At 38.0% G+C, this 22544-nt stretch overlaps 1 protein-coding gene and 1 non-coding gene across 5 annotated transcripts in view; both read left to right on the top strand.

The window, feature by feature from the left end:
* Zdhhc15 (zinc finger DHHC-type palmitoyltransferase 15) overlaps positions 1-22544 on the top strand; it is a 133475-nt gene that overhangs the window by 93984 nt on the left and 16947 nt on the right. For all 4 annotated transcript variants that reach the window (XM_006257145.5, XM_039099740.2, XM_063280025.1 and 1 more), the window contains exons 6-10: positions 525-557; positions 1285-1405; positions 6767-6899; positions 9794-9920; positions 13113-13216. In XM_006257145.5, coding sequence (XP_006257207.1) covers positions 525-557; positions 1285-1405; positions 6767-6899; positions 9794-9920; positions 13113-13216 — 518 coding nt within the window. The remainder of the gene's footprint in view (positions 1-524; positions 558-1284; positions 1406-6766; positions 6900-9793; positions 9921-13112; positions 13217-22544) is intronic.
* On the top strand, positions 13226-13340 carry Mir3559 (microRNA 3559). Its single transcript, NR_037341.1, has one exon. It is a non-coding gene; the product is annotated as a microRNA 3559 (primary transcript).

Below are 22544 nucleotides of genomic sequence, written 5' to 3'. Positions count from 1 at the left end.
AATCAATACAGAAGCATTGATAGTTACTTTCTATTTTATGTTATTAACCAAATTTGTATTTGATTTTTGTCTCTCAAATTGTTCCAGGTTTATAAAATCCCATTTTTGCGTATAATCTTCAAGCCTTTGTTCTTGAGTGCCTAGTCCACTATTTCTCTTACTCTTTGATTCCAATGCAGGCCTACGTTTCCCTTGCCCTATTATTAAACTAAGTAAACAAAGCTAAAAGGGGCATCTTGAACTTCTTCACTATATCAATAGTCTGCAGTGCCCTGTCCCTTTTAAGGTTGCACTTCTAGAGTTGCAATTTGCTGCAAGCCATATAATCCAAGAGTGGTTTCCTGTGATTTGGTCATCCTGTGAGTAGTTGAGGAGGCAGTCATTTTAAAGTTACCATGGTAGAAATTTGTGGATAGTTTTCTCAGAACTATGTAAAAATATTGCTGAAATCTTGAGTTTAGTTTTGAGGTACTTCTTCATTTTCATAGACATGTTTATCACACCATATTTTGTCCCCTTTGCAGGTGTGTTTTAAAAATGGACCATCATTGCCCATGGTATGTACTTCTGATTCATTTCTAGCCTCTAAAAGGGTCAAAGTTGTTCAATATACCCACTTTCCTAATCTGAATGGCAATGTGGCTACTTTTGCTGCTATAATTCACTGTACTTTGTACTTATGTGAGATGGGGAGCAGGAGAGGAGTAACATTTTAACCCAAGGCTTAAAATACTCGTAAAGGTATGGTAGTGAATTCCTGAGGTCACAAAGCTTCTGTCCATTAACTTGAGCAATTGAGCACAATAGTGAACTACAGCACAAGTATTTCTCTTCTTCAACAGTATGCAATTCGTTTCTGGTTTTCGATGACTTTTCGAAATGTTACAGTTTAAGTTCAGCAATTCTTCTATAAAAGTTGTGTTTCTGACAAATCAAATCTGGAATTAGCTAACTGCAAAGAGCACATGTCAAAGTGTAGCTATTAAGACTTGACCATGTTTTTACCAATGAAAGCCCAGGTTCGGTTAGGTGTTTCAGGAGCCATTCTAAAGTGATTACATTGTTCAGGTGATTCTGTGCCAGGAAATAAAAAGAGAAATGAGTGAGATATGAACTTGTTTCTCCCGTCTGTTTATATTAAGGGACTTCTATCTCAGTTGGCTTTCTCCACAGCACATAACGAAGCAGCAGGAGTCATGTGCTTCCTTCCGTTAGTCCACTTAAGCATCGCTGTGTTCTCAATCAATAGGTCTTGATTTCACATTAGTTTTCTTCTCCTTTTAGGGTTAATAACTGCATTGGATTTTCCAACTACAAATTCTTCCTTCAGTTCTTAGCGTATTCCGTTCTCTACTGCCTGTACATTGCTACAACAGTCTTCAGCTACTTCATCAAATACTGGAGAGTAAGTTGTGAAAATCCCTGATGGGTTCCCCCACCCCCCTCAAGGTAAATGCATACATAGTCTTTCTAAATGTAACACTCTCCACCCATATCCTTTGCATTTTGAAATAATGAAGCCACCAGCAAGCAAGGCAGTAAAAAGGAATTTTCTTTTCTTTTTTTTTATTATTATTAACTTAACTATTTCTTATTTACATTTCGAATGTTGTTCCCTTTCCCGGATTCCAGGCAAACATCCCCCTAATCCCCCCCTCCCCTTCTTTATGGGTGTTCCCCTCCCATAAAGAACTATGAGTTCCATAAAGAACTCCCCCCATTGCCGCCCTCCCCCCAACAATCTAGTTCACTGGGGGTTCAGTCTTAGCAGGACCCAGGGCTTCCCCTTCCACTGGTGCTCTTACTAGGATATTCATTGCTACCTATGAGGTCAGAGTCCAGGGTCAGTCCATGTATAGTAAAAAGGAATTTTCTATATTGCGCTTGAAAAAACTACTGAGTAAGGATTTCAGTTAAATAATTCTGTATTAATCGTGTGGGAGAGTAACCTCTCTGCTGACCCACTCTTTAAAAGGTATGTCTGTGGTTGAGTTTTAAAGACTTTTTTTTTTACCAGTTGTATATTTGGAAAAAATGTTGAAACTAATTCCAAATCACTAGTTTCTTTTTTTGTTTGTTTTTTGAGACAGGGTTTCTCTGTGAAGCCTCAGCTGTTCTTGAACTGTCTCTGTAGGCCAGGCTGGCCTTAAAGTCACAGAGAACCACCTCCATCTGCCTCCCCAGTACTGGGACTAAACATGTGCGCCACCGCAGCCCAGCCAAATCACTAGTTTCTTAAACAAACAAACAAAATTAAGTTAACAGAAGTTTGTTAGAAAATTACCAAGTAGTAATTCCATGATCAGAAGGTAGTTGAGAAGGTTTTGTTGGGAAGAAAGATACACTGATGAGCACGTAGGCTCATATGCACAAAAATGAAACAGGAAGTCTCTTTTGAATTTGGTAGGTTTTCCTTTTATTGGGGGTTGGAGGTTCTCTGTGTAACCCTGGTTGTTCTGGAACTTGCTTTGTAGACCTACCTGGCTTCAAACTCAGAGATCCACCTGCCTCTATCTCCCAAGCTTGGGGACTGACAAAAGGCATCCACCACCACATCCAGCCTCTCTTTGGAACTTTGTGTGAAAACAGTAGGTTGAGAATTGAGAGAAGGGGAGCTGACACTGCCTCTGTTGCTTGTTTCACTGTCTCATTACCAAGATCCAATGAAATCTAAAAAAGATGAAAAATAAAAATTACTTTCATGTTTCTTCTACTTGGAGATATCAGCCATAGCCCATCTATTTTTAAAACATCAAGGTAATTCCATTTGCATATGTGTATAATACCTGGTAAAATATAATTAAATATGTTGTTTGTCACATTCACCCAGTTATACTCTCAAAGAAATCCCTTTTTCTACACTAAAATACAGTTAATAAGATGTCCAAAATGAGAGTTATCCAAATGTATGCAAATAGGAAAACATGAATGTGAATAGAGCTTCTGGTTATTACTTTAGAAATTTTACAAGGGCTTATATAACAGGGAGATCACATCTTAGCTGGACCAGTAAACCAGCAGCGAAATAACATAAATCGCATGGTCAGAATATAAATTATAATGAATTGGAGAAAAGAAAAGACAAGATACTGAGAGGCTAAATAGCTAAGAATATTTAAATTATGAATCAGTGCTTTTATTCCTAGTAGTATAGATTACACTTTCTATTCAACTTGCTTAATCAGTTCAGATATTTAATAACTACATGAATCAGGAGCTATGTAGTGCATATCAAAATTCCTAATTCAAATTACAAACAGAAATGATGAGGTTTTTCACAGATATTTTCTTCAAACATTCCTCAAACTTTTCACGAAGCTACACATCTTGATATCTTTTCTTTGGCCCATTTCCACAACACAAGATCTATTTCCCATTGCTCAGGTTTCCATGACCTATTTGGCATTCGATCTGCATGATGAACTATAAATATGAAGAAAATTGGCTGTAGCCAATCAGCAGGGAAGTGTGAGCCTTGATTTTTTTTTTTACATACCTTAGTGGTATGTAAAAATAGTGGGCTACTGTTGAATCACAGCTCTTTATCTCTGGCACAAAGTTAACAACTTGGTATTTCAAATAGTTTGCCTTTAGCTCCCCTAGCCAGCCAATACTCAAACACCAAAATGTAAGCCAGGTACTGTATACTTTCCCTCACTCGTAAAAGATGATAACTGAGTGTGAATTCATCACAAGAAATGTTCCAGAAGTACCAGCAAATCCATGGTCAGCATGGCCTTTTCCTAGCCCATCATTATTTTTCCTCCACAATAGTCTAGCTTATTCCTGTTATCTCAGATGCCATGAAGCCTGTCCTAGTTTGTCCTTCCACTGAAAAGGGCATTGACAATTTGGTGAAATGGTTCTTTGCCGTCACTCGGACCTTAGAACCATAGTATATACTAAGGATGGATGGCTTTCTGAGTTTAAGTTGAGCTTCTTTTTAAAATAAAAAATAAACACTGCCATATGTTTTTAAAGCCACATCAAAGAGAAAAGCTGTGCTCCCAAGAACAACAACTTCTATTATATGGTACTTATAATTCTTCGAGCATTTCCTCTGATCCTCACCACAACTTCATGAAGTAGCCAAAATAAAAACTATTTGTCACATTCAAAGATGATAAAGCTGAAGCTCCCAGCACTTAAGTAACATGTGGAAGATCACCTGCGTGTGAATTTTGAAGGGAGAACTTGAACATAAATATGCCCAGAAGCTCTATGGTTACATTACTATGCCTATGACGATTTCCTATACAAAGACTTTATTACTTTTAGAAGAATAGATTCGGAAGGCCATCACATCATTTCTTTCCTCCCAGCATTAAATTAAACAAATTCTTCTCTTAATGGAGAGATTAATCTTTGCTTTCTGAAAAATTAATAATGCACACCTACCACACTGGTCTATAAACGTCTTCACAAAGGCTATGAACTATTATTTTAGAAACATAGTAATTACTATTTTACAAATATTCCTCTGAACTATCTCTAGTGATCATGGATCTTCATGATTTAACTTGGTCGTCTCCTTAAAATACAGTTTTGAACATAGGACCTGTTTGCATAGAACAGTTAATACTGTGCACCCTATCAAAAAGTACAGCACAGCAGATAGTCTACACCAGACAGACAAATTCTGAAAGAGATGGAGCACATCTATACAAGATGTGAGCAGACTTTCCAAACAGCCTAACTTAGCTATTTCCTAGTGCCCATTTTACCATTGAAAAAAATAAAATCAATGTGAGCTTTTTTTCCAAAAGGTAGAAATCATGAGATCAAAATCCCAGTGAAGCCAAGAAGCACTACAAAATAGCACTTGGAATTTTACCTAAGAACAATGACAAAAACAAACAAAACTAAAGGAAAAATAAAACATCAAACCAACCTCAAACCAAGCCAACCTAACCTGGGTGTTGAGGTCAAGATTTTATAGAGGGAATATCTCAAGAGGGAGGGTTTCAGATAAAGATTCTTAAAAGTTGAAGTCCTTAAGGCAGCTATTTCCTGGACTGCTCTGTCCTATGCAGGTCTCACCCAGAGCCCCCTCAGTTGAGAGTATCTGATGTGCTTGCTTCTCCTTATCTTCATACTGCAAACATATCCGACCTGGAAGAGGTCCAGCATTCTTTATGTAAAATGAATAAAAATAGCGTCTGAGGAAAGAAAGAAATGTATAGTGTTTGAACTTAGCAAGTGTTGCCAGGCACCAACCTTCTGTAACTGGAGTACAATAGGATCGTGCGGAAATTAAGTTCCACTTCACTTAAGAATCACTTTAACTTTATCACTGGGGGGCATCTGGAAATATCTCAAGCCAATTCATCATGCCAAAACAATGGTCATTAAAGGAAAGGAGGAAATAAGGCAGCGTCATTCCTCCAGCTGTTCATTCTGAAATTCAAAATGCTTTCCATGGTTCTTTTCTGAAGACGAAATGTTACATGCTATGCATGCTATAGAACTTTAGAACATTCTTTCCGCTCTAGAATTATATATCAAAAGCTGTTGCCACATGGGAAATTAGATGTCCCAGTTAACTATAACAATCTTTAGCTTCCTACTTTTACAATTACCTTAAAAATCCTGCTTGATTTTTACTGTCCAAACAGCTGCTCCACAGGATGCAGTATACCAGTACATTTTACTTCCTCTGTAAGGAAACACACACACACACACACACACACACACACACACACACACACACACACACACACTTGTCAACAGCTTTAAAATCAGGTCACGAGCTCAGGTAGGACATTTTAAATTTCTGTGTTTTAGCTTCTTATATCCATAACTCTTGCATTTTCAACACACACCAAAGAAACATGATGGATAAAGAATACTAGAGAGATGGCTCAGTAGTTCTGAGCACTGACTGCACTTGCAGAGGACACAGCAGGACCTAGTTCCCCATGGCTTCTCATAGCCATCAACAACTCCAGTTCAAGAGTATCTAATACATTTTTCTGGCATCTGTGGGCATCAGTTAAGCATGAGGTACACAGGCACACATGAAGACAACATATACACACAAACACACACACACACACACTTCTCATACAGCAAAATATTTTAAAGTAGGGCTTTATCACATTATGTTTGATTTTAAAAAATAAATCTTTATAGTCACCTTAAGACAATTGGATGAGCAGTAGTGACCTTATTATCTGCTAGCCAGCGGTTCATAATTCTCCAGCAAACCGGATTATGAGCGTCACACCCTTTATGACTCCAGCATACCTTCTTCGCATTATTCTTTTCTAATTGGTATACTAAATATGTCACTGAAATAAGAATCCAATGCAAACTTTGTAAGTTAAGGACATATTTATAATAAAGTTTGATGATCAACAATTTTGTAAAGATAGATAGATAGATAGATAGATAGATAGATAGATAGATAGATAGATATAGATAAATAGTAGTCAAGGCCTGCAAGTAGTTTAGCAGTCTAAAGCACTTGCCACCAAGTCTGTAAGCTGAGTTCAATTCCTTGTACTCACGTAGAAGAGGATGAGAACTGACTCCTGCAACTTGTCTTCTGACTTCCATACATGCACACTTTGGCATGCATGTATTCACATACACGTGCATGTATACAAAATAAATAAATACATGGAATAACATTTAAGTTTATAAAATCTGTGTGTACAATTGGGGCTGGAGTTTTCCGTGTGAAAACTACTAATCTATATAGGAAAAAGAGCCATGCATTTGCACTCTAATGTTCTCTTTTCTTTGTTTATTGTTTCTTTTCTAGGGGGAATTGCCCAGTGTGCGCTCTAAGTTCCATGTCCTCTTTCTTCTCTTTGTGGCCTGCATGTTTTTTGTCAGCCTTGTGATTCTCTTTGGTTACCATTGTTGGCTTGTCAGCAGAAACAAAACTACCTTAGGTAAGATTTGAAAATTCATATTAATGTATGTGTGCTCTATGGGTTGCTCCCTAGGGAGATAAAATCTAAAAGTATTTTAGCTTAGCGACAGCCCTTTGCCTCCAAACTGAGACAGATGGAAATACATTTTGCCAAACTGGACAATAGTGAACAAAGCTTTCAGAGTCCTCAGAATATTCATGAGTCGAATTCATGTAGAACCCAAAATGGTCATAATTCTCTTATAGTACACATTGGATAATACATCCTCAAATTCAGAAGTCTGACTTCTAACCAGTATTCTCACAAAGAAATGAATGTCGGGAGGAAGAGATGACACTAAATAAAGACAGGTAATCTAACTGATGGCACACAGTTCAAAACTGAGTTCTTACAATAATACAAATGAGTGACAAGAATGGATGCAAAATTCTGGGCCATCAAGATTTCTCCGCAGGCACTTGCCAAGAGCCTGACACCTAAGTGCAGTTTCCAGAAGCCACACGGTAGAGAGAAATGATTTCCACAAGTTTTCCTCTGTCCTCCACACTCACACAGTGGCATGCACACCCAGGTTAACACACACACACACGATAATAATTGTAGAAATGCGCACTTATTTATATAAAGAACCAAACTAAACACTCCTCCATTGTGGGTGGGATTGCAGACTGGTAAAACCATTCTGGAAATCAGTCTGGAGGTTCCTCAGAAAATTGGACATTGAACTGCCTGAGGATCCAGCTATACCTCTCTTGGGCATATACCCAAAAGATGCCTCAACATATAAAAGAGACACGTGCTCCACTATGTTCATCGCAGCCTTATTTATAATAGCCAGAAAATGGAAAGAACCCAGATGCCCTTCAACAGAGGAATGGATACAGAAAATGTGGTACATCTACACAATGGAATATTACTCAGCTATCAAAAACAGTGACTTTATGAAATTTGTAGGCAAATGGATGGAACTGGAAAATATCATCCTGTGTGAGGTAACCCAATCACAGAAAGACATACATGGTATGCATTCATTGATAAGTGGCTATTAGCCCAAATGCTTGAATTACCCTAGATCCCTAGAACAAACGAAACTCAAGACGGATGATCAAAATGTGAATGCTTCACTCCTTCTTTAAATGAGGAAAAAGAATACCCTTGGCTGGGAAGGGAGAGGCAAAGATTAAAACAGAGACTGAAGGAACACCCATTCAGAGCCTGCCCCACAGGTGGCCCATACATATACAGCCACCCAATTGGACAAGATGGATGAAGCAAAGAAGTGCAGACCGACAGGAGCCGGATGTAGATCGCTCCTGAGAGACACAGCCAGAATACAGCAAATACAGAGGCGAATGCCAGCAGCAAACCACTGAACTGAGAATAGGTCCCCCGTTGAAGGAATCAGAGAAAGAACTGGAAGAGCTTGAAGGGGCTCGAGACCCCAAAAGTACAACAATGTCAAGCAACCAGAGCTTCCAGGGACTAAGCCACTACCTAAATACTATACATGGACTGACCCTGGACTCTGACCCCATAGGTAGCAATGAATATCCTAGTAAGAGCACCAGTGGAAGGGGAAGCCCTGGGTCCTGCTAAGACTGAACCCCCAGTGAACTAGACTATGGGGGGAGGGCGGCAATGGGGGGAGGGTTGGGAGGGGGACACCCATAAGGAAGGGGAGGGGGGAGGGGGATGTTTGCCCGGAAACCGGGAAAGGGAATAACACTTGAAATGTATATAAGAAATACTCAAGTTAATAAAAAATAATAATAATAAAATTAAAAAAAAGAACCAAACTAATATTTACAGTTAAAGAAATGTCTAAAAGGACTATGCAAATGAGATACATATGTTAAATCTGCAGAATCAGTTCACTAAATGAGGATTTTGCCGTCAATTAGTACTCTGGGCTTGTTATTATGTGTAGAATGAAAGGATGCTAGTGCAATAATTGCTTCATATATAGTGAACACTTAACATGCTCTACAAGTCAGCACACAAGGAATAAGAAGAAAGTGTTTGAGTGTTAAATGTTTAACTAGGATGGATTAGATTGGAAAGGAATTTAGTGTAAAAGCCACTGCACTTTGAGAATTCATTTGCTAGGAACATCTTTGTACCCATTTTTCTAAGTCAAATATATGTGTAGCACTTAGTACTTAGGGTAGTAAATTAGCACATTCAGTTGAGAGATAGCTACAAAAGTAGAAAAGTACTAAAAGCTTCATGATAACAGGGTCTGAAAACAAAGGACAAATGGGAAATGGTGAGATGCAGCCAGAGCCCAACAGTGAAAGTGTTTGCTTAATGGGATAAATGTGTGTCTAAAAATAATGTGCACTAATGTGGCCCAATTCCTCATAGTCTTTGAGGTGATTACAGTTCACCCATTGACATTTTGTCTGGAGTAAAACTAGGTTATTTTTACATTGCAGGTTTCATTGTGAACATCTTCATTTCTGAAATGTTTCAAAACCAAATCAATGTCATTACCATCTCTTTATGTGTCATTACTTTGGTCCCAGATCTACAGATGGAGACCATTTGGCTGTTGTCGCCAGTTTGATTCAAATAAAGTGCAGTTAAATGTGTTCCCGGACTCCTTAAATCCAGCCGTCCAAAGACATGCCCCTCACTAATGCTCTATTATTGTTGTGTATTTACACTGGCTTTTTTAAAACCTAAGAATACAAATGTCTTACTTTCAATAAAATTTTTACATTTTATTAAATGATTAAACTGAGTTTTACTAAGAAGTTTAGCAATAATTAAGAACATGGACCTATGCTAAAACAGAAAAAAAGATCATAAATCCAGGTCATATTTTTTGCAAGATGTAAAATCATCACGGTGATGAAATATATTGCCTTATTTCTCTCTTCCTCTTTTTCAACTCTCCTGGACTATCTTAGAGGCCTTCTGCACACCAGTATTTACAAGTGGACCAGAGAAAAATGGGTTCAATCTTGGCTTCATCAAGAATATTCAGCAGGTGTTTGGCGATAATAAGAAGTTCTGGTTAATACCTATTGGGTCCAGGTAGGTAATTATTACCACTGAAAGCAGCCAATGCTGAGCAATGCATTAAACAACAGATTTATTTTTAGATGTTTTTGTTTGACAGCTTCACATATTGATAATGAATTTTGGTAATTTTCACACTCCAGTTCTCTTTCTCATCCCCTCTTCTCTCCTGCTGAAACCTTCTTCTCAACAAGTCTTCTAGTTTTATATCTTTAAGTGTGTGTGTGTGTGTGTGTGTGTGTGTTTCTCACTTAAATCAGTGTTGCTTGATGTGCATGGGTAAGAGGCTCTTTACTGGAGCAAGGACAACTTTTCAGTGGTTCCACCATGGAAGAAAAGAATACTACCTTCCCCAATGACCGCTGGTTACCAGTAGTCCCTCAGTGAGGCATAGGGCTTCCTGAATTCATCCCCTACTTCTAATGAAGTGCTGATGGGCCTAATCTAGTGCAAGTCTTGTGCAGATGGATAGTCATATCTTCAGTGAGTTAATTGGTGAAATGGCTACGTCAAGTCCATAACATATCTCCCTGTTGTCCATTTCTGTACCCATGGCATTTACCTTCTTTCTGCTTCTTCTATGATAGACACTGAAGCTTGGTATAGCTGTCTATTTAAGGCTGAGTACACCTCCATCACTCAGCCTCAGAGACATGCCTGCCTCTGACTCCGCCTCCAGAGTAATGGGATTAAAGGCGTGTGCCGTCAGACCTGGCTTAATTTTTTATTCAGTTTGACTGTAATTGTAGTCCTAAGAATAACTTTCAGTCTCTAAATCAATCTCATTTGTTCTTGGTTTTAAATCTTACCTCTATGACATTAGGAGTTAATTCCCAGTGTGAAAAAGGGAAAAAAAGAAAAAAAATTTAAGAGTACTGGGCAAGGTATTATTTTTAGCATTTATATCCATATATATCCATCCCTCTGTTTATTCTCTTTCTATATTTGCTATATACTATTTGGGGTTTTACATTCTCCCTTAAAAATAGTAAGAATTTCCTTTTGTGACATAATATTTGTAACCATTTTGTTTGGTTATGTAATATTCTATTTATCCGTTCCCATATTATTGTACACTTAGATTGTGTGTGATGAATATTTTTAAAGCTTATCACTATTATCATCATCAGTTCCAGGACAGCCAGGGCTACATAGTGAGACACTGTCTCAAACACACACACACACACACACACACACACACACACACACACACAAACCCAACTTTTTTGTAGAACTGGGCTATATCCTCTGGGTGACTTTATGAGCCAGGTGAAATCACCACAAACTACAAGAGCTCTAGAGCAGGGCATGTCTCAGGCTTTTTGCATGCTTTAGGTTTACTGCTCAAATAGCAATGTAGTCATGTTCTTTTGTTGAAAAAACTTTGCTGGAGTCAGCTAATAGGGAAGGTTCAGTTTCCTCCTCCTCCCCTCCCCTCCCCTCCCTCTTCCCCTCCCCCTCCTCCTCCCCCTCCTTTGCTGCAGCAATACTTCCCCCATACTGGTTAATGTTTTACAGGGTTATTTGTGTAAGGTTGTGTTGTTTTGAGGATTCTCTAGTCAGGCACTATACTACTGAGCAATATCCCACAAGACTTGAGGGTTCTTAGTCCTTTTGGGTAAAGCCATGGTCAAATAGGCTCGTAGTATCATCCAAGTTATCATCTACTTGCTGCTAAATTGCTCTGAATTTCCATGTCTTGTTTGTATGAGTGTGAACACTTCTAGCTATAAATACTAAAACAAAATTTATCAATGGATAATATCTATTAATAACTGTTAGCAAGAATTATCTCCATACATTCTGATCACATAGTCAAACTCCATTATTTCATCACGCTAGCATAGAAAAACAAAAACAAAAACCAAAGTCGATTTACTTATGTAATCAGTATTCTGACACTTCCTGTAGAGCAGTATAAATAAAATCCATAAACATTTTTATTGACAACATTCAAACACAGGAGAAAAAGTACATATGGTATCAAATAAGCATTTTGAAAGTCATTCAGAGTTAAACTTAGAACATACTCAGCTATATAGACTCAATTGCTGAAACCATAACCATATCTGGCTAGAGCCACCATGATTTCTGCCACAGCCCCTATCTGTAAATGCCCAGAAATTAAGTAGGTACGTGGTTTAGATTATCATAGAGATCCACAGAGTAGACTAATATGTAGATAAATAGTCCCTAGACTACACTGCAAGATACCTTGCCATTTCTCTTTCCCAAATTACAAGTCAAATACAGGGTACAGGAACATTCTCTCACCTTTCACAGCAGCTTTTTCCTCATTATATTTAGTGATTGTGAGTCTTCTCATCTCCCTTGAAAATTTAGAATCAAAACAGTGGGAATGATAATGGAATATAATTGGGACTATCATAGTTAAATGATATTTAAGAAACTGCATTGCATATTGTTATATTAGGCATTGTAGAAAGCAAGTTAAAGAATGTCTTACAAACAAAAACAGTCACATTCATACAGACAAACAAGACGTGGAAATTGAGAGCAATTTAGCAGCAAGTAGATGATAACTTGGATGATACTACGAGCCTATTTGACCATGGCTTTACACAAGAGAACTAAGAATCCTCAAGTCTTGTGGGATATAGCTCAGTAGTAGAGCACTTGACTAGAGAATCCTCAAAACAACACAACCCCAAAGCCATGATCGTATCTCATTTCTAAGATTATCACTATCTCAGAAGTTTGTATAGATGAACATGATGACACGTACTATATACCATTACTCAGGATACTAAGACAGATTACAAGTTCCAGGGCAGCCTGAACCAAAAAAGAAGATCTTGCCTGATCTGGTGAGATAGTGAGATGGTTCATTGGTATTAAGGAACTTACCCCCAAACCCAACACCATACATTCAATCCCCAGGATCCACATGGTTCGGAAAGGAGAGAACTAATTCCTTTAAATTGTCCTCCACATATGCACCCATACACATCCACACACAGCACAGTTCTCTCTCTCTCTCTCTCTCTCTCTCTCTCTCTCTCTCTCTCTCTCTCTCTCCCTTCTTTTTCTCTCTCTGTCCCTCCCTTCTTCCTTCCCTTCCCCCCTTACCCCTTACTCTCTCTCCCCTTCCCCTTCCCTCAATCCCTCCTTCTGTGTATAAGCAAATTTGAATCAAAAGTGAAAGTTTGTGTCAGTTGCAAACTCACTACCTCTCTTTTCCACCAGCCCTGGTGATGGACACTCCTTTCCTATGAGGTCTATGAATGAGTCCCAGAACCCGCTACTGGCAAATGAGGAACCCTGGGAAGACAACGAGGATGAAAGTCAAGGTAAGTAGGCTCAGAAGAAAGCCTTTTTCTCTCTGCGTGACAGACTTAGTACTACATGATCCATGTTAATGAAACTAATGTAGTACTGAGTCTGTCGTGCAGTGAGTAAAAAAATCCAAAGAGATTTGATAAGCATAACAACTACATAAGTGCGCCCTGGGTGGGGGGGGTGGAAAATATGGCCAGATTTGTTTAACAAATGTCGGTGGCAAAGGTAGCTTTGTTAGACAGGGCTCACTAGAAAATAAAACCAATAAAGTACATGTACACATTACAGATTATGAAAGGGGATTTACTAGAATGGCTTTTATGATAGGACCTAGGTTGTCTAGCAATGGCCCTAAGTATGGTGGAGGTTCAGGGTAACCCTGTGTCTGCTCAGTCCATGACGCTCAAAGTCTCGTAAGTTCCAGTCTGGTCCTAGGTGCCTGAAGATTCCTTCAGAACCTTCAGTACAGAATCCACATGGGAAAACTGAAGGAGCGAGAGGCTGATGTCAGTGGACGGTGGGAGGAGCTATGATAGATGTACTCACTCAGAAGGACCAGAATATAGCCAGGTAAAAGTGCTAGACATCTCCGCATCTGGACCACCCTTCAGAAGGTGACATCCACTCTGAGAGCAAGTCTTCCTTCCACAGTAAGTACATCAACTCTGGAAATACTTTCCCAGACATAGCCAGAAGTTGATCCTAAATTCCACGAAGTTAACGAGTAAGGCCAACTGGTGGGTCTGAAGACAAAGCTCAGCAGATAAAATGCTTGCAATCCAAGTATGAGAAAGGAAATTCAAGATTCCCAGATCCAGTAAAAGCCAGGTGGGCTGGTTTGCGGATCACTTATAATCCCAGTGCAGGAAGCAGAGACAGGAACTCTCTGGAACAAGCTGGCTAGAAAGATTGGCAGCAACAATGAGGACCAGGTTCAGTGAGAGATCCTTCATCAGTATATATAGTAGAGAATGATTAAGAAAGTCACCAAACAGCAACCTCTGTTCTGAATGTACATGTGCTAACACAGACATATATGTCTGCACACACGTGTAATATCATAGTGCATACATGTATACACACATGAATGCACATTATATACACATACAAAAAAAGAACCATAGTAGCTTAAGCAGTTCCCTGCCAGCTTCCTTAGACTATGACTTAAACTGTACAGATAAATCAGGCAACATAATAAACATATTCTGCGTGTGAGTAAACAGTCTTCCCAGATAGCAGTCAGTGTTTTACTTGAATGCTTGAATGCAAAGCTTTACTTCCATCAGTAGGCCTGGTTCATCTTTCTCTACCCTCCTTCATTAATATTGGTTCGGTTTTCTTTAAAATGTTACGCAGTTTTAGAATGTCTTAAATATACCACAAAATAAAAGGTATGTGGGAGGCAAACTCGAGCATGCCTGTAAGGACAAAGGAACGGGTTAGACAGAGAAGTTTGCCCTCCCACCCTCTTCCATCACATCATCGGGTCATCTTGAGACACTTGTGTTTCGCTGTATTGTTTGTCTCTACCTACTGCTCTGCCCACTGCTCTGTCTTCCACCGTTGCAAATTTTGCTGATACCAGCCATCAGAGAATAAATTTTAAAAATTATTGACATAAAGCAGTAGCTGGCAGCAATTTTTAAGTAGGAAGTTTTAACAGTCTTCATGGTGTGTTATTCGCGACCTGGGGTAAATGAAGCTGAATGAGGACATGGAAGTCTTTAGGAGATGAAGGAACTAAGCTTTCTAACTATTCACACAGTTACATTGTCCAGGTCTGGCTCTACCTGAAAGCACTGTGCTTAAAAGAAAGCACAGTTTAGAGACAAAACAGCAAAGCTTATGATTACAAAAGATAATTCTTACCCATTCAAAAAATCTCTAAGACAAAAAGAACACCTTTTACTCCCTCTGCAGACTGTTAGAAAGTGACTGTTCTGATGTGCCATCCTCCTGCCGTTTGTCTTTCTGAACAGACATTAACTTTCGGCAATCTCAGATGATGGGAATTCTTATATTGGCATTGACTCCAACAGAAATGAAAGACACGCCTAACTTGAATGTTGCTTGAAATAATTCCACAATTTAAAAAAGGTCATATGTGAGCCTTATGTTGTCAAGCAAAACACCTTAAGGATTGACATAGTACCACATCACATGAAAATTACCTTGGAGGGGATGGAGAGAGGGCTGACTTAGTAAACTTTTCTATATAAGCATGTGGATGGAGGTATGTTTGCCATAGTGCTTGTGTGGAAGTCAGAAAATGACTTTGTGCATCTGGTTCTCTGTCTGCCTTTACATGAGTTCTAGGGATTAAACCCAGATTGCCAGGTTTGAACAACAATTGATTTTACCCACTGAGATCTCTCCCACCCAGGACAATTCCCTTGAATTATGGTCTTTTTCAAAGAAATCCAGTCATAGGTATTTTTACATAATTTCATATTTTATAAAATGTTTATGTTCTCCATTCTTTGACTTTAATTATTATGTAGACACTAATTTGTATACTTCATGGAAGTGAAAATTGGGGATATTAACTAACGCATCCAATATCACATAACATGTATCAGGCAGTGCTTAGAATCAAATGAAGGTATCCTGATTGTAAATCGTGAGATTTCTGCTGGATGGTGGCGTGGCTGTCATTTGAACGCGTACATATGTGTTGTCATTTACTTCCATCTTCTTATCTGAAGCAGTCAGCTGCTTCCAAAGTCATAAAATACGTCATGGACCACAAGTGTCGTTTAGCTTTTTCCAGACCACTGTGCCCTTTTACATAGATGAGATTTTAGCCCATTGTTGTCTCTGACAGCTTTCTCATAGAATAGTGCTTTAATTCTAACCCGGATTCTCTAACTGCACTGTTGCTTCCATTGATAGCATTACCCTCAGGTATGCATGTCATCTGTATGTATGTGCTCATATACAAACTACTCATGGATTTTTTTCTAACAATGTTTTCATTAATTCCTTGATTATTTCCTTTTCCCCTTTTCTGTTTTGTTTTGTTTTTAAAGACAGGGTTTCTCTGTGTAATCCTGGCTGTCCTGGAACTCACTCTGAAGACCAGGCTGGCATCAAACTCACAGATATCTGTCTGCCTCTGCCTCCAGAATGCTAGGATTTAAGGCACACACCAGCACTCCCTAGCAAATTCTTTAATAATTGCATACAATGTATTTTGAGCATACGCACCCCCAGTTCCATAACTGCCCTGTCCACCCTCCTATCGCTTCCCACCAAACTTTGAATTCATGCTCTTTTCACAATTACATTCCCAAGAAAGGTGTTATAAGTAATCTACTTCAGTTCCCTTTAGAAATCATGTCAGGATTAATTTCTAATAATATAATACTTACTATACATTATGTATTTATTAATAGCATAATGGGAAATACTCTAAGTGCATATAAAATGATCAAATGTGGCAACAGCAACTTGGTGAGTACAACTGTGATGCCAAAGCCACGCTTTTTCTTTGAAATCCCTCCCTAATTTAATACAGGGAACTCTGAGGTTAAAAAAAACACATTTATGAAATCAAAGCATTTAAAGAGGTTTCTCTGGAGAGGCTTTTTAAAATAAAGTATTTAATTAATGCACAAATACACAGAAGATGCACAAATGAGTATGCGCATCTGTGTAATTTTCTGTGGAGATTAGGCAGGCATCTTTTAAAAACATTTTTGAGAGACTTGGATTTTAGCATTTTAGCTTTTTGAGGAAGTGATCCAGAAATGTCTGTTACATTATTGCTTTTTCTCATTAAAAATTGCCAATAGCTTACATTAAAAAATTAGAGATGCCAATAAAAATTTTTATATTAATCTATTCCAAATGGAACCATTTCCTCCACATTAGATGGATGGCTTCTACAGCCCTGCCTTTTGTAACTATCATGAATAATAAAGTGGGCAAGACTGTCAAGGAGATGCTGAAATGCAAACTACTGTAAGCTGACATCTACCTGCGTGCAAAAATGATATTTAAAAATTTTTGTGGCTTTCTCAGGGGAAGTAAGTCTAGCCTCTTATTATTTTCTGATAGAAGTGATTTCTTAATATGTTTTATCTTTATAGCTCTGGTGCCTTGCTGGATGTTCTTTGTTCGGTTTTTATTTTTTTTTATTTCAGTGGGTAACAAAGCCTGTGCCATTTTCTAACAATAGCCTTTTTCAAATGAGTAGCTGAACACTTTGATCACGAATGTTTATTGGAGATGCAGCATCCATAGAAATTCAGGGAAGGGAGTTACAGTCGATATTCTGTAGCTAGTGAACTTAATAGAGGTGTTGACAAAGACTTCATCAGCAGAGCAATGGTTGTCTCCACCTATGAAATGTGTTAGTTTTCTGCCGCTGTAAGAAAATACCTGAGATAATCTGCTTCTAAAGAGAACAGGTTTATTGAAAACTCTACTCCATGATCAGTTGGTCCTATTGCTTTAGACCGCTAACAGGAACATCAATAATGATGACGGTCATTGAGAAAAACCACTCCCTTCATAGCCTTGAAACAAAATAAAGAGTATGGGACTGGAACTCACATACTCTCTCAAAGCTATGCCCTAACAGTAAGCTAAAATTTCCTAATAGGCCTCAGGTCTATACGATTCTGACACCTCCAGATAGTGCCACCCTATGGACTAAGCCTTTTAGCACGTGAGCCTTTAGGAGACATTAAAGATTTGAACTATTCGAACTAGCACAAGAGAATAAATCACTGATTTACTTTTACTGTGAAATGTGAAGTATACAACAGGATGTTTTTACATACAAACAGGCAGTAAAGTGGTGATTATAACATACATTGCCTCAAAACACCGTTGCTCCGCATACCTTAGTAGTCCCCAGGCTACCCTTTCAAAATCCAGATTTCTCTATAATGGCCCATCTGTATACTTTGGCCTATACCTCTTTATTCCATCTCACCTCTGCTGCCTCAGGTAATACTCTTCTATTCTTTTGGCCTGCATTTGACTCCTTTTCAAAATGTCTCTGTATCCGAGTGATCATGCAGTGTTGTTTTTATGTGTCTGCCTTAATGTCATTCACTTTAGTTCATTGTGTTGTAAATAGAAGTCACTCTGTCTTAAAGATGAATAATAATCTGGTGTGTGTATGCCTCTGTGTGTGTGTTGTGTGAGAGAGACAGACAAAGAGGGGGTGGGATTTCTTTATTTATATATCTATCCACAGACACGTTGGTCAGTCTTATTTCTTGGCCATTGTGAATAATGCTGCGAGAGCATGGCAGTGAATATTGTCCCAGAAGAATGATACCTGGGTCACATGGTTACCGGTAGTTCCATGTTGAATTTTCAGTTATGGTAGTTTGCATTCCCAGCAACAATGTCCAAAGGTGAATACATTCTCACCAATCGTTTTTACTTTTGACATGTTTGTGGGTCTGGAGATGAAATCTAGGGCCATGAGCAGGCTAAGGAAGCATTCTACCACTGAGGTGTCCACAGCCGTCCTAACATGTGAGGTGGCATCTCATGGTGCTTTTGATTTTCATGTCCGTGACCATTAAGGGTTTTACCATTTCTTCACAGATTCAGTAGCCATTGCCATGTTATCTTTGGAAAAATACTTATTTGTATAGTTTAGTCATTTTAAATTCAGTTCTTTGTTGGATTTTGCCACTAGTCCGAATTCCTTAATACGATTTGCTTATTGAATATTGTCAGACACACATTCTCTCGACTGTTCTTCAGGTTGCTTTTTCATTTTGTTGTTGCTCTTCTTTGAAAGGGCTTTTTAGTTTGTAAACTCCCATTTGTGTATTTATTGTTTGTTTGTTTGTTTGTTTCTTTGTTTCTGGTATTATAGTAAAAACAATTTTAAAGACATTTCTGCACTAGTTTTGTGGTAGTTTATAATTCAAGACAAATTGATGACACCCGTGTTTAAAATCATTGATAGTACATGCTTAGATTTCTTTCCCGGCTCTTTCTTTTGTTCCATTGTTCTATGTGTCTGCATTTATGCTAATTCTATTCTGTCTCTTATTATCATAGGTTTGTTATACAATTTAAGGTGCACTTGTATGGTGCTGTCAACTTTGTTTATCTTTGTCAGGATGCTTTGGGCTATTTACCATCTTTTTGGGTTCTTTATAATTTTTTTTACTTTTTAAAAAAATTTCCACTTAAATTTTGATCCTGATTGTGTTGGATATGTAAGTTAATTTTGGTCACACGGACATGTTGACCATGTTGATTCTTGCAATCTGTAGACACAAGATGTATTTCCATTTATTTGTGTCCTCTTCAATTTCTTATGTCATTGTTCTATACATTTTAGAATATGTGTCTTTTATTTCCTCAGTTAAGTTTATTCTATCTGTCTGTTGAGCTCTGACACTTTAGAGAATGAGGAGATACTGGCAAAGTGAAACTGTCGTCTTTCCCTTGGGTTGACTCTTCCACTGTATGGCTGCACCTTTTTAATTGGACTCATGAGTTCTTTCCAAGCTATTTTAATGCATGGATGGATTCCAAACTTTTGATCTTTGTGGTAGAAAAGAAAACCAAGATCTTTTCCTCTACCATCTGGCTAATATCACCTGGAAATAACTCTTGTTTCAGCATCTATGATTGGCTAAAGCTATTAGCTGTGCTAGAGATGTTCTTAGAAATATTTTGAGAGAAATCAGAATTCAACCTACCTCTTAGGAAAATTTACTCTGAAGATCTTACAAAAAGGTTTTTTTCACCCTGATGCAAATAAGCAACTTCAAGTGACCCATGATGCCCAGGATGGGGTGCTCTCACAGAGAAACCTAAACTCAACTGTATAGTGTATATCATGATTGGTCAGCCAATCTTCCTTAACCTCCACCTCTAAGGTTTCTATCATAGGTATGTGTATTTGCCAGGATCATAGGAAGCAAATCACCTAAGTCCTGAGTAGCCTGAATCTGTGACATTTCTTCAGGGCCTAGACATAAGCTTCAAGTTGTCCCAGAGTTTATAGGACTTCCAGGTTCCTGATTTTTATGCTAATGCTCAATGAATAATAATTGGCCTTTCAGTTGAGTCCTTTACCTAGATCCTCAAATTTAAGTCTTCAAAAGCAAATTTCAAAGAATTCAGTTGGTGGTTATTCATTCAGTCCTGAACTCAGTATTGATTTTGATGTTATTATTTGCTATTTGTAATTATGTGGCTTGTATCCATTAAGCTTAGTTCCTTTATTTCCTAGGAAATAAGGTAACTTCAGTTCAAAAGGACTTCTCACACAGCTCTTCCATTGTAGTGTTCGAGAATACAGTAGAGACCCTGGGTCGAGGGACATGGTAATTCTATATGGCTTCTTCTGAACACTCTAATCAGTGTTATAACTGTGATAAGAAAAACATTTCCAAAGAATTCAGCAGTAAAAGAGCCAACTTTTCCTTAAATACCCAAAACTGCTTTTAACTCCAACTAACAATGCTAGAAATGAAACTCTAATTTCATTTGATAACTTTTAATTGTGTTATGTCCTCAGGGATATTTTTATCATGTAAAAAAGTCTATAATATGAAACAAAAATTTGCTTGAATTTTCATATATAATTTTCTGGTGTTAATGATAATACTTGGATGAATCAATTTTCTGCCTTCCAGTTGTTGAAGTTATCCAGAAAAATTATTGATTTTTGCCCCTAGTATATGAAATGTTTTACATATAGGCTCTCTGGAACAAGTCAACAAAGTCCCAAATGGCCTTGAATCTAATTTGTTACTCCTTTTCTTGCACACACTTTCTTGATGTGATATCCATCAGTATTGCCCAAGGTTGAGCATGTTTCTGATTTGTTTTTAATTTTTTCGGTTTCTACTGCTATAAAAAGTCACCTGTTGGAAAGAATAACAGAAGAAAATAAACTAGCAGATATTGAGAGTGTCCTGAAGTTGGCACAGTAGATTCATAATGTCATTACATACTATAGTCTTTGAACTCAAGGGTCTTGCAATGTTTGACTGAGGTAAAATTTATTCATGAAAAGTTTCCAAACAAAGCACAGTGCAGAGTATTCTTGACAAAATTAATAGAAGGTTAGATTGGATCAGCAGGTAAAGTGCCATCTAATTGGATAAGCCCTTAGACTAAAGACCAAAACCTTTATTCCATCAGTGGACAGGAACTATTGAAAGTTTTTGATCAGGGGAGTTATGTGAGGAAACTGTTTTCTTCAGAAAACGATGAAGTGATACTCCTAAGAAACTATACTGTTATCATGTAGCAAAGATTGCTCTAAACCCTGGACCTTCCTAAGAGGACCGGTGAGAGCCCTTCTCTTCATCAGAACTCAAACGCTCCAAGCACATCCTGTATACAAGAGCTCTAGTTTGGAGACAAGAGGCCTTTCAATCAAGAGCTGTGTTCCTTGGAAGATGCCTCTCTGGTGAAATTCTGTTCAATCATCTTCCAAGCAGAGACAGCCATTGACTCTCGAGTGAGGAAAACATTACTTCATCACTAACAGAACCTATATGGTCATGCCTGTAGGTCTTTAAACATCAACATAGGAGATGAGATTTAAAGTTGAAATCATTTTTTTAAAAAGAAAATAGCCTAAGACTAACACCTTGGAAACTAGTCTTTATAGGAGTCATATCCTTATTATATAGACATTTGGGATGTTTAGATAAGTAGATATTTTCCAACAGACTATTTTCTTTCTTACTTTTACATGCAAGAAGCATTGTGATTCTAGGGTAGGATGTCTGTATAGTTGACCAGAAATACTACCAAAAAAAGGAAAATGAAGGAGAAACTAATATTCCTTCCATTTATTTAGAAGATAAGACACTTTTCAAAAGCTTCTTAAAATTACAGGTATTACAATACAATGTTTTTTTCTCAGCATGGTGAGGAATGCTTATAATGCCAGTACTCTGAAAGCTGAGACAGGAAGATTGTAAGTTTGAGACTATTCAGGACTACATGATAAAACCCTATCTCAAATACACACACACACACACACACTCTCCCTCTCCCTCCCTTCCTCCCCCTGTCCTCTCTCTCTCTCTCTCTCTCTCTCTCTCTCTCTCTCTCTCTCTCTCTCTCTCACACACACACACACACACACACACACACACACTGATTAATGAGCCATATGTTATTGACTAAATGAGCAGAGCAATAAAATTTGTGTTATAAAAATTAAAGATAAGGGTGATTTCCTATGGTTTACCTGATCAGATAAGGCTTCATGATGTAAATAGAATTCAAACTGTCTAACAGGGGCAAAAAGAAAACAGCTTAATTCCAGTAAAGAGTTTTGGCAATTGAATACTAGATGAGAACTTACCTGTCACATGCCAGGTGATTTCT

This window comes from Rattus norvegicus, chromosome X (assembly GCF_036323735.1).
Source record: "Rattus norvegicus strain BN/NHsdMcwi chromosome X, GRCr8, whole genome shotgun sequence".
Classification (NCBI taxonomy): domain Eukaryota; kingdom Metazoa; phylum Chordata; class Mammalia; order Rodentia; family Muridae; genus Rattus; species Rattus norvegicus.
This window is presented reverse-complemented; position numbering and strand designations above follow the sequence as displayed.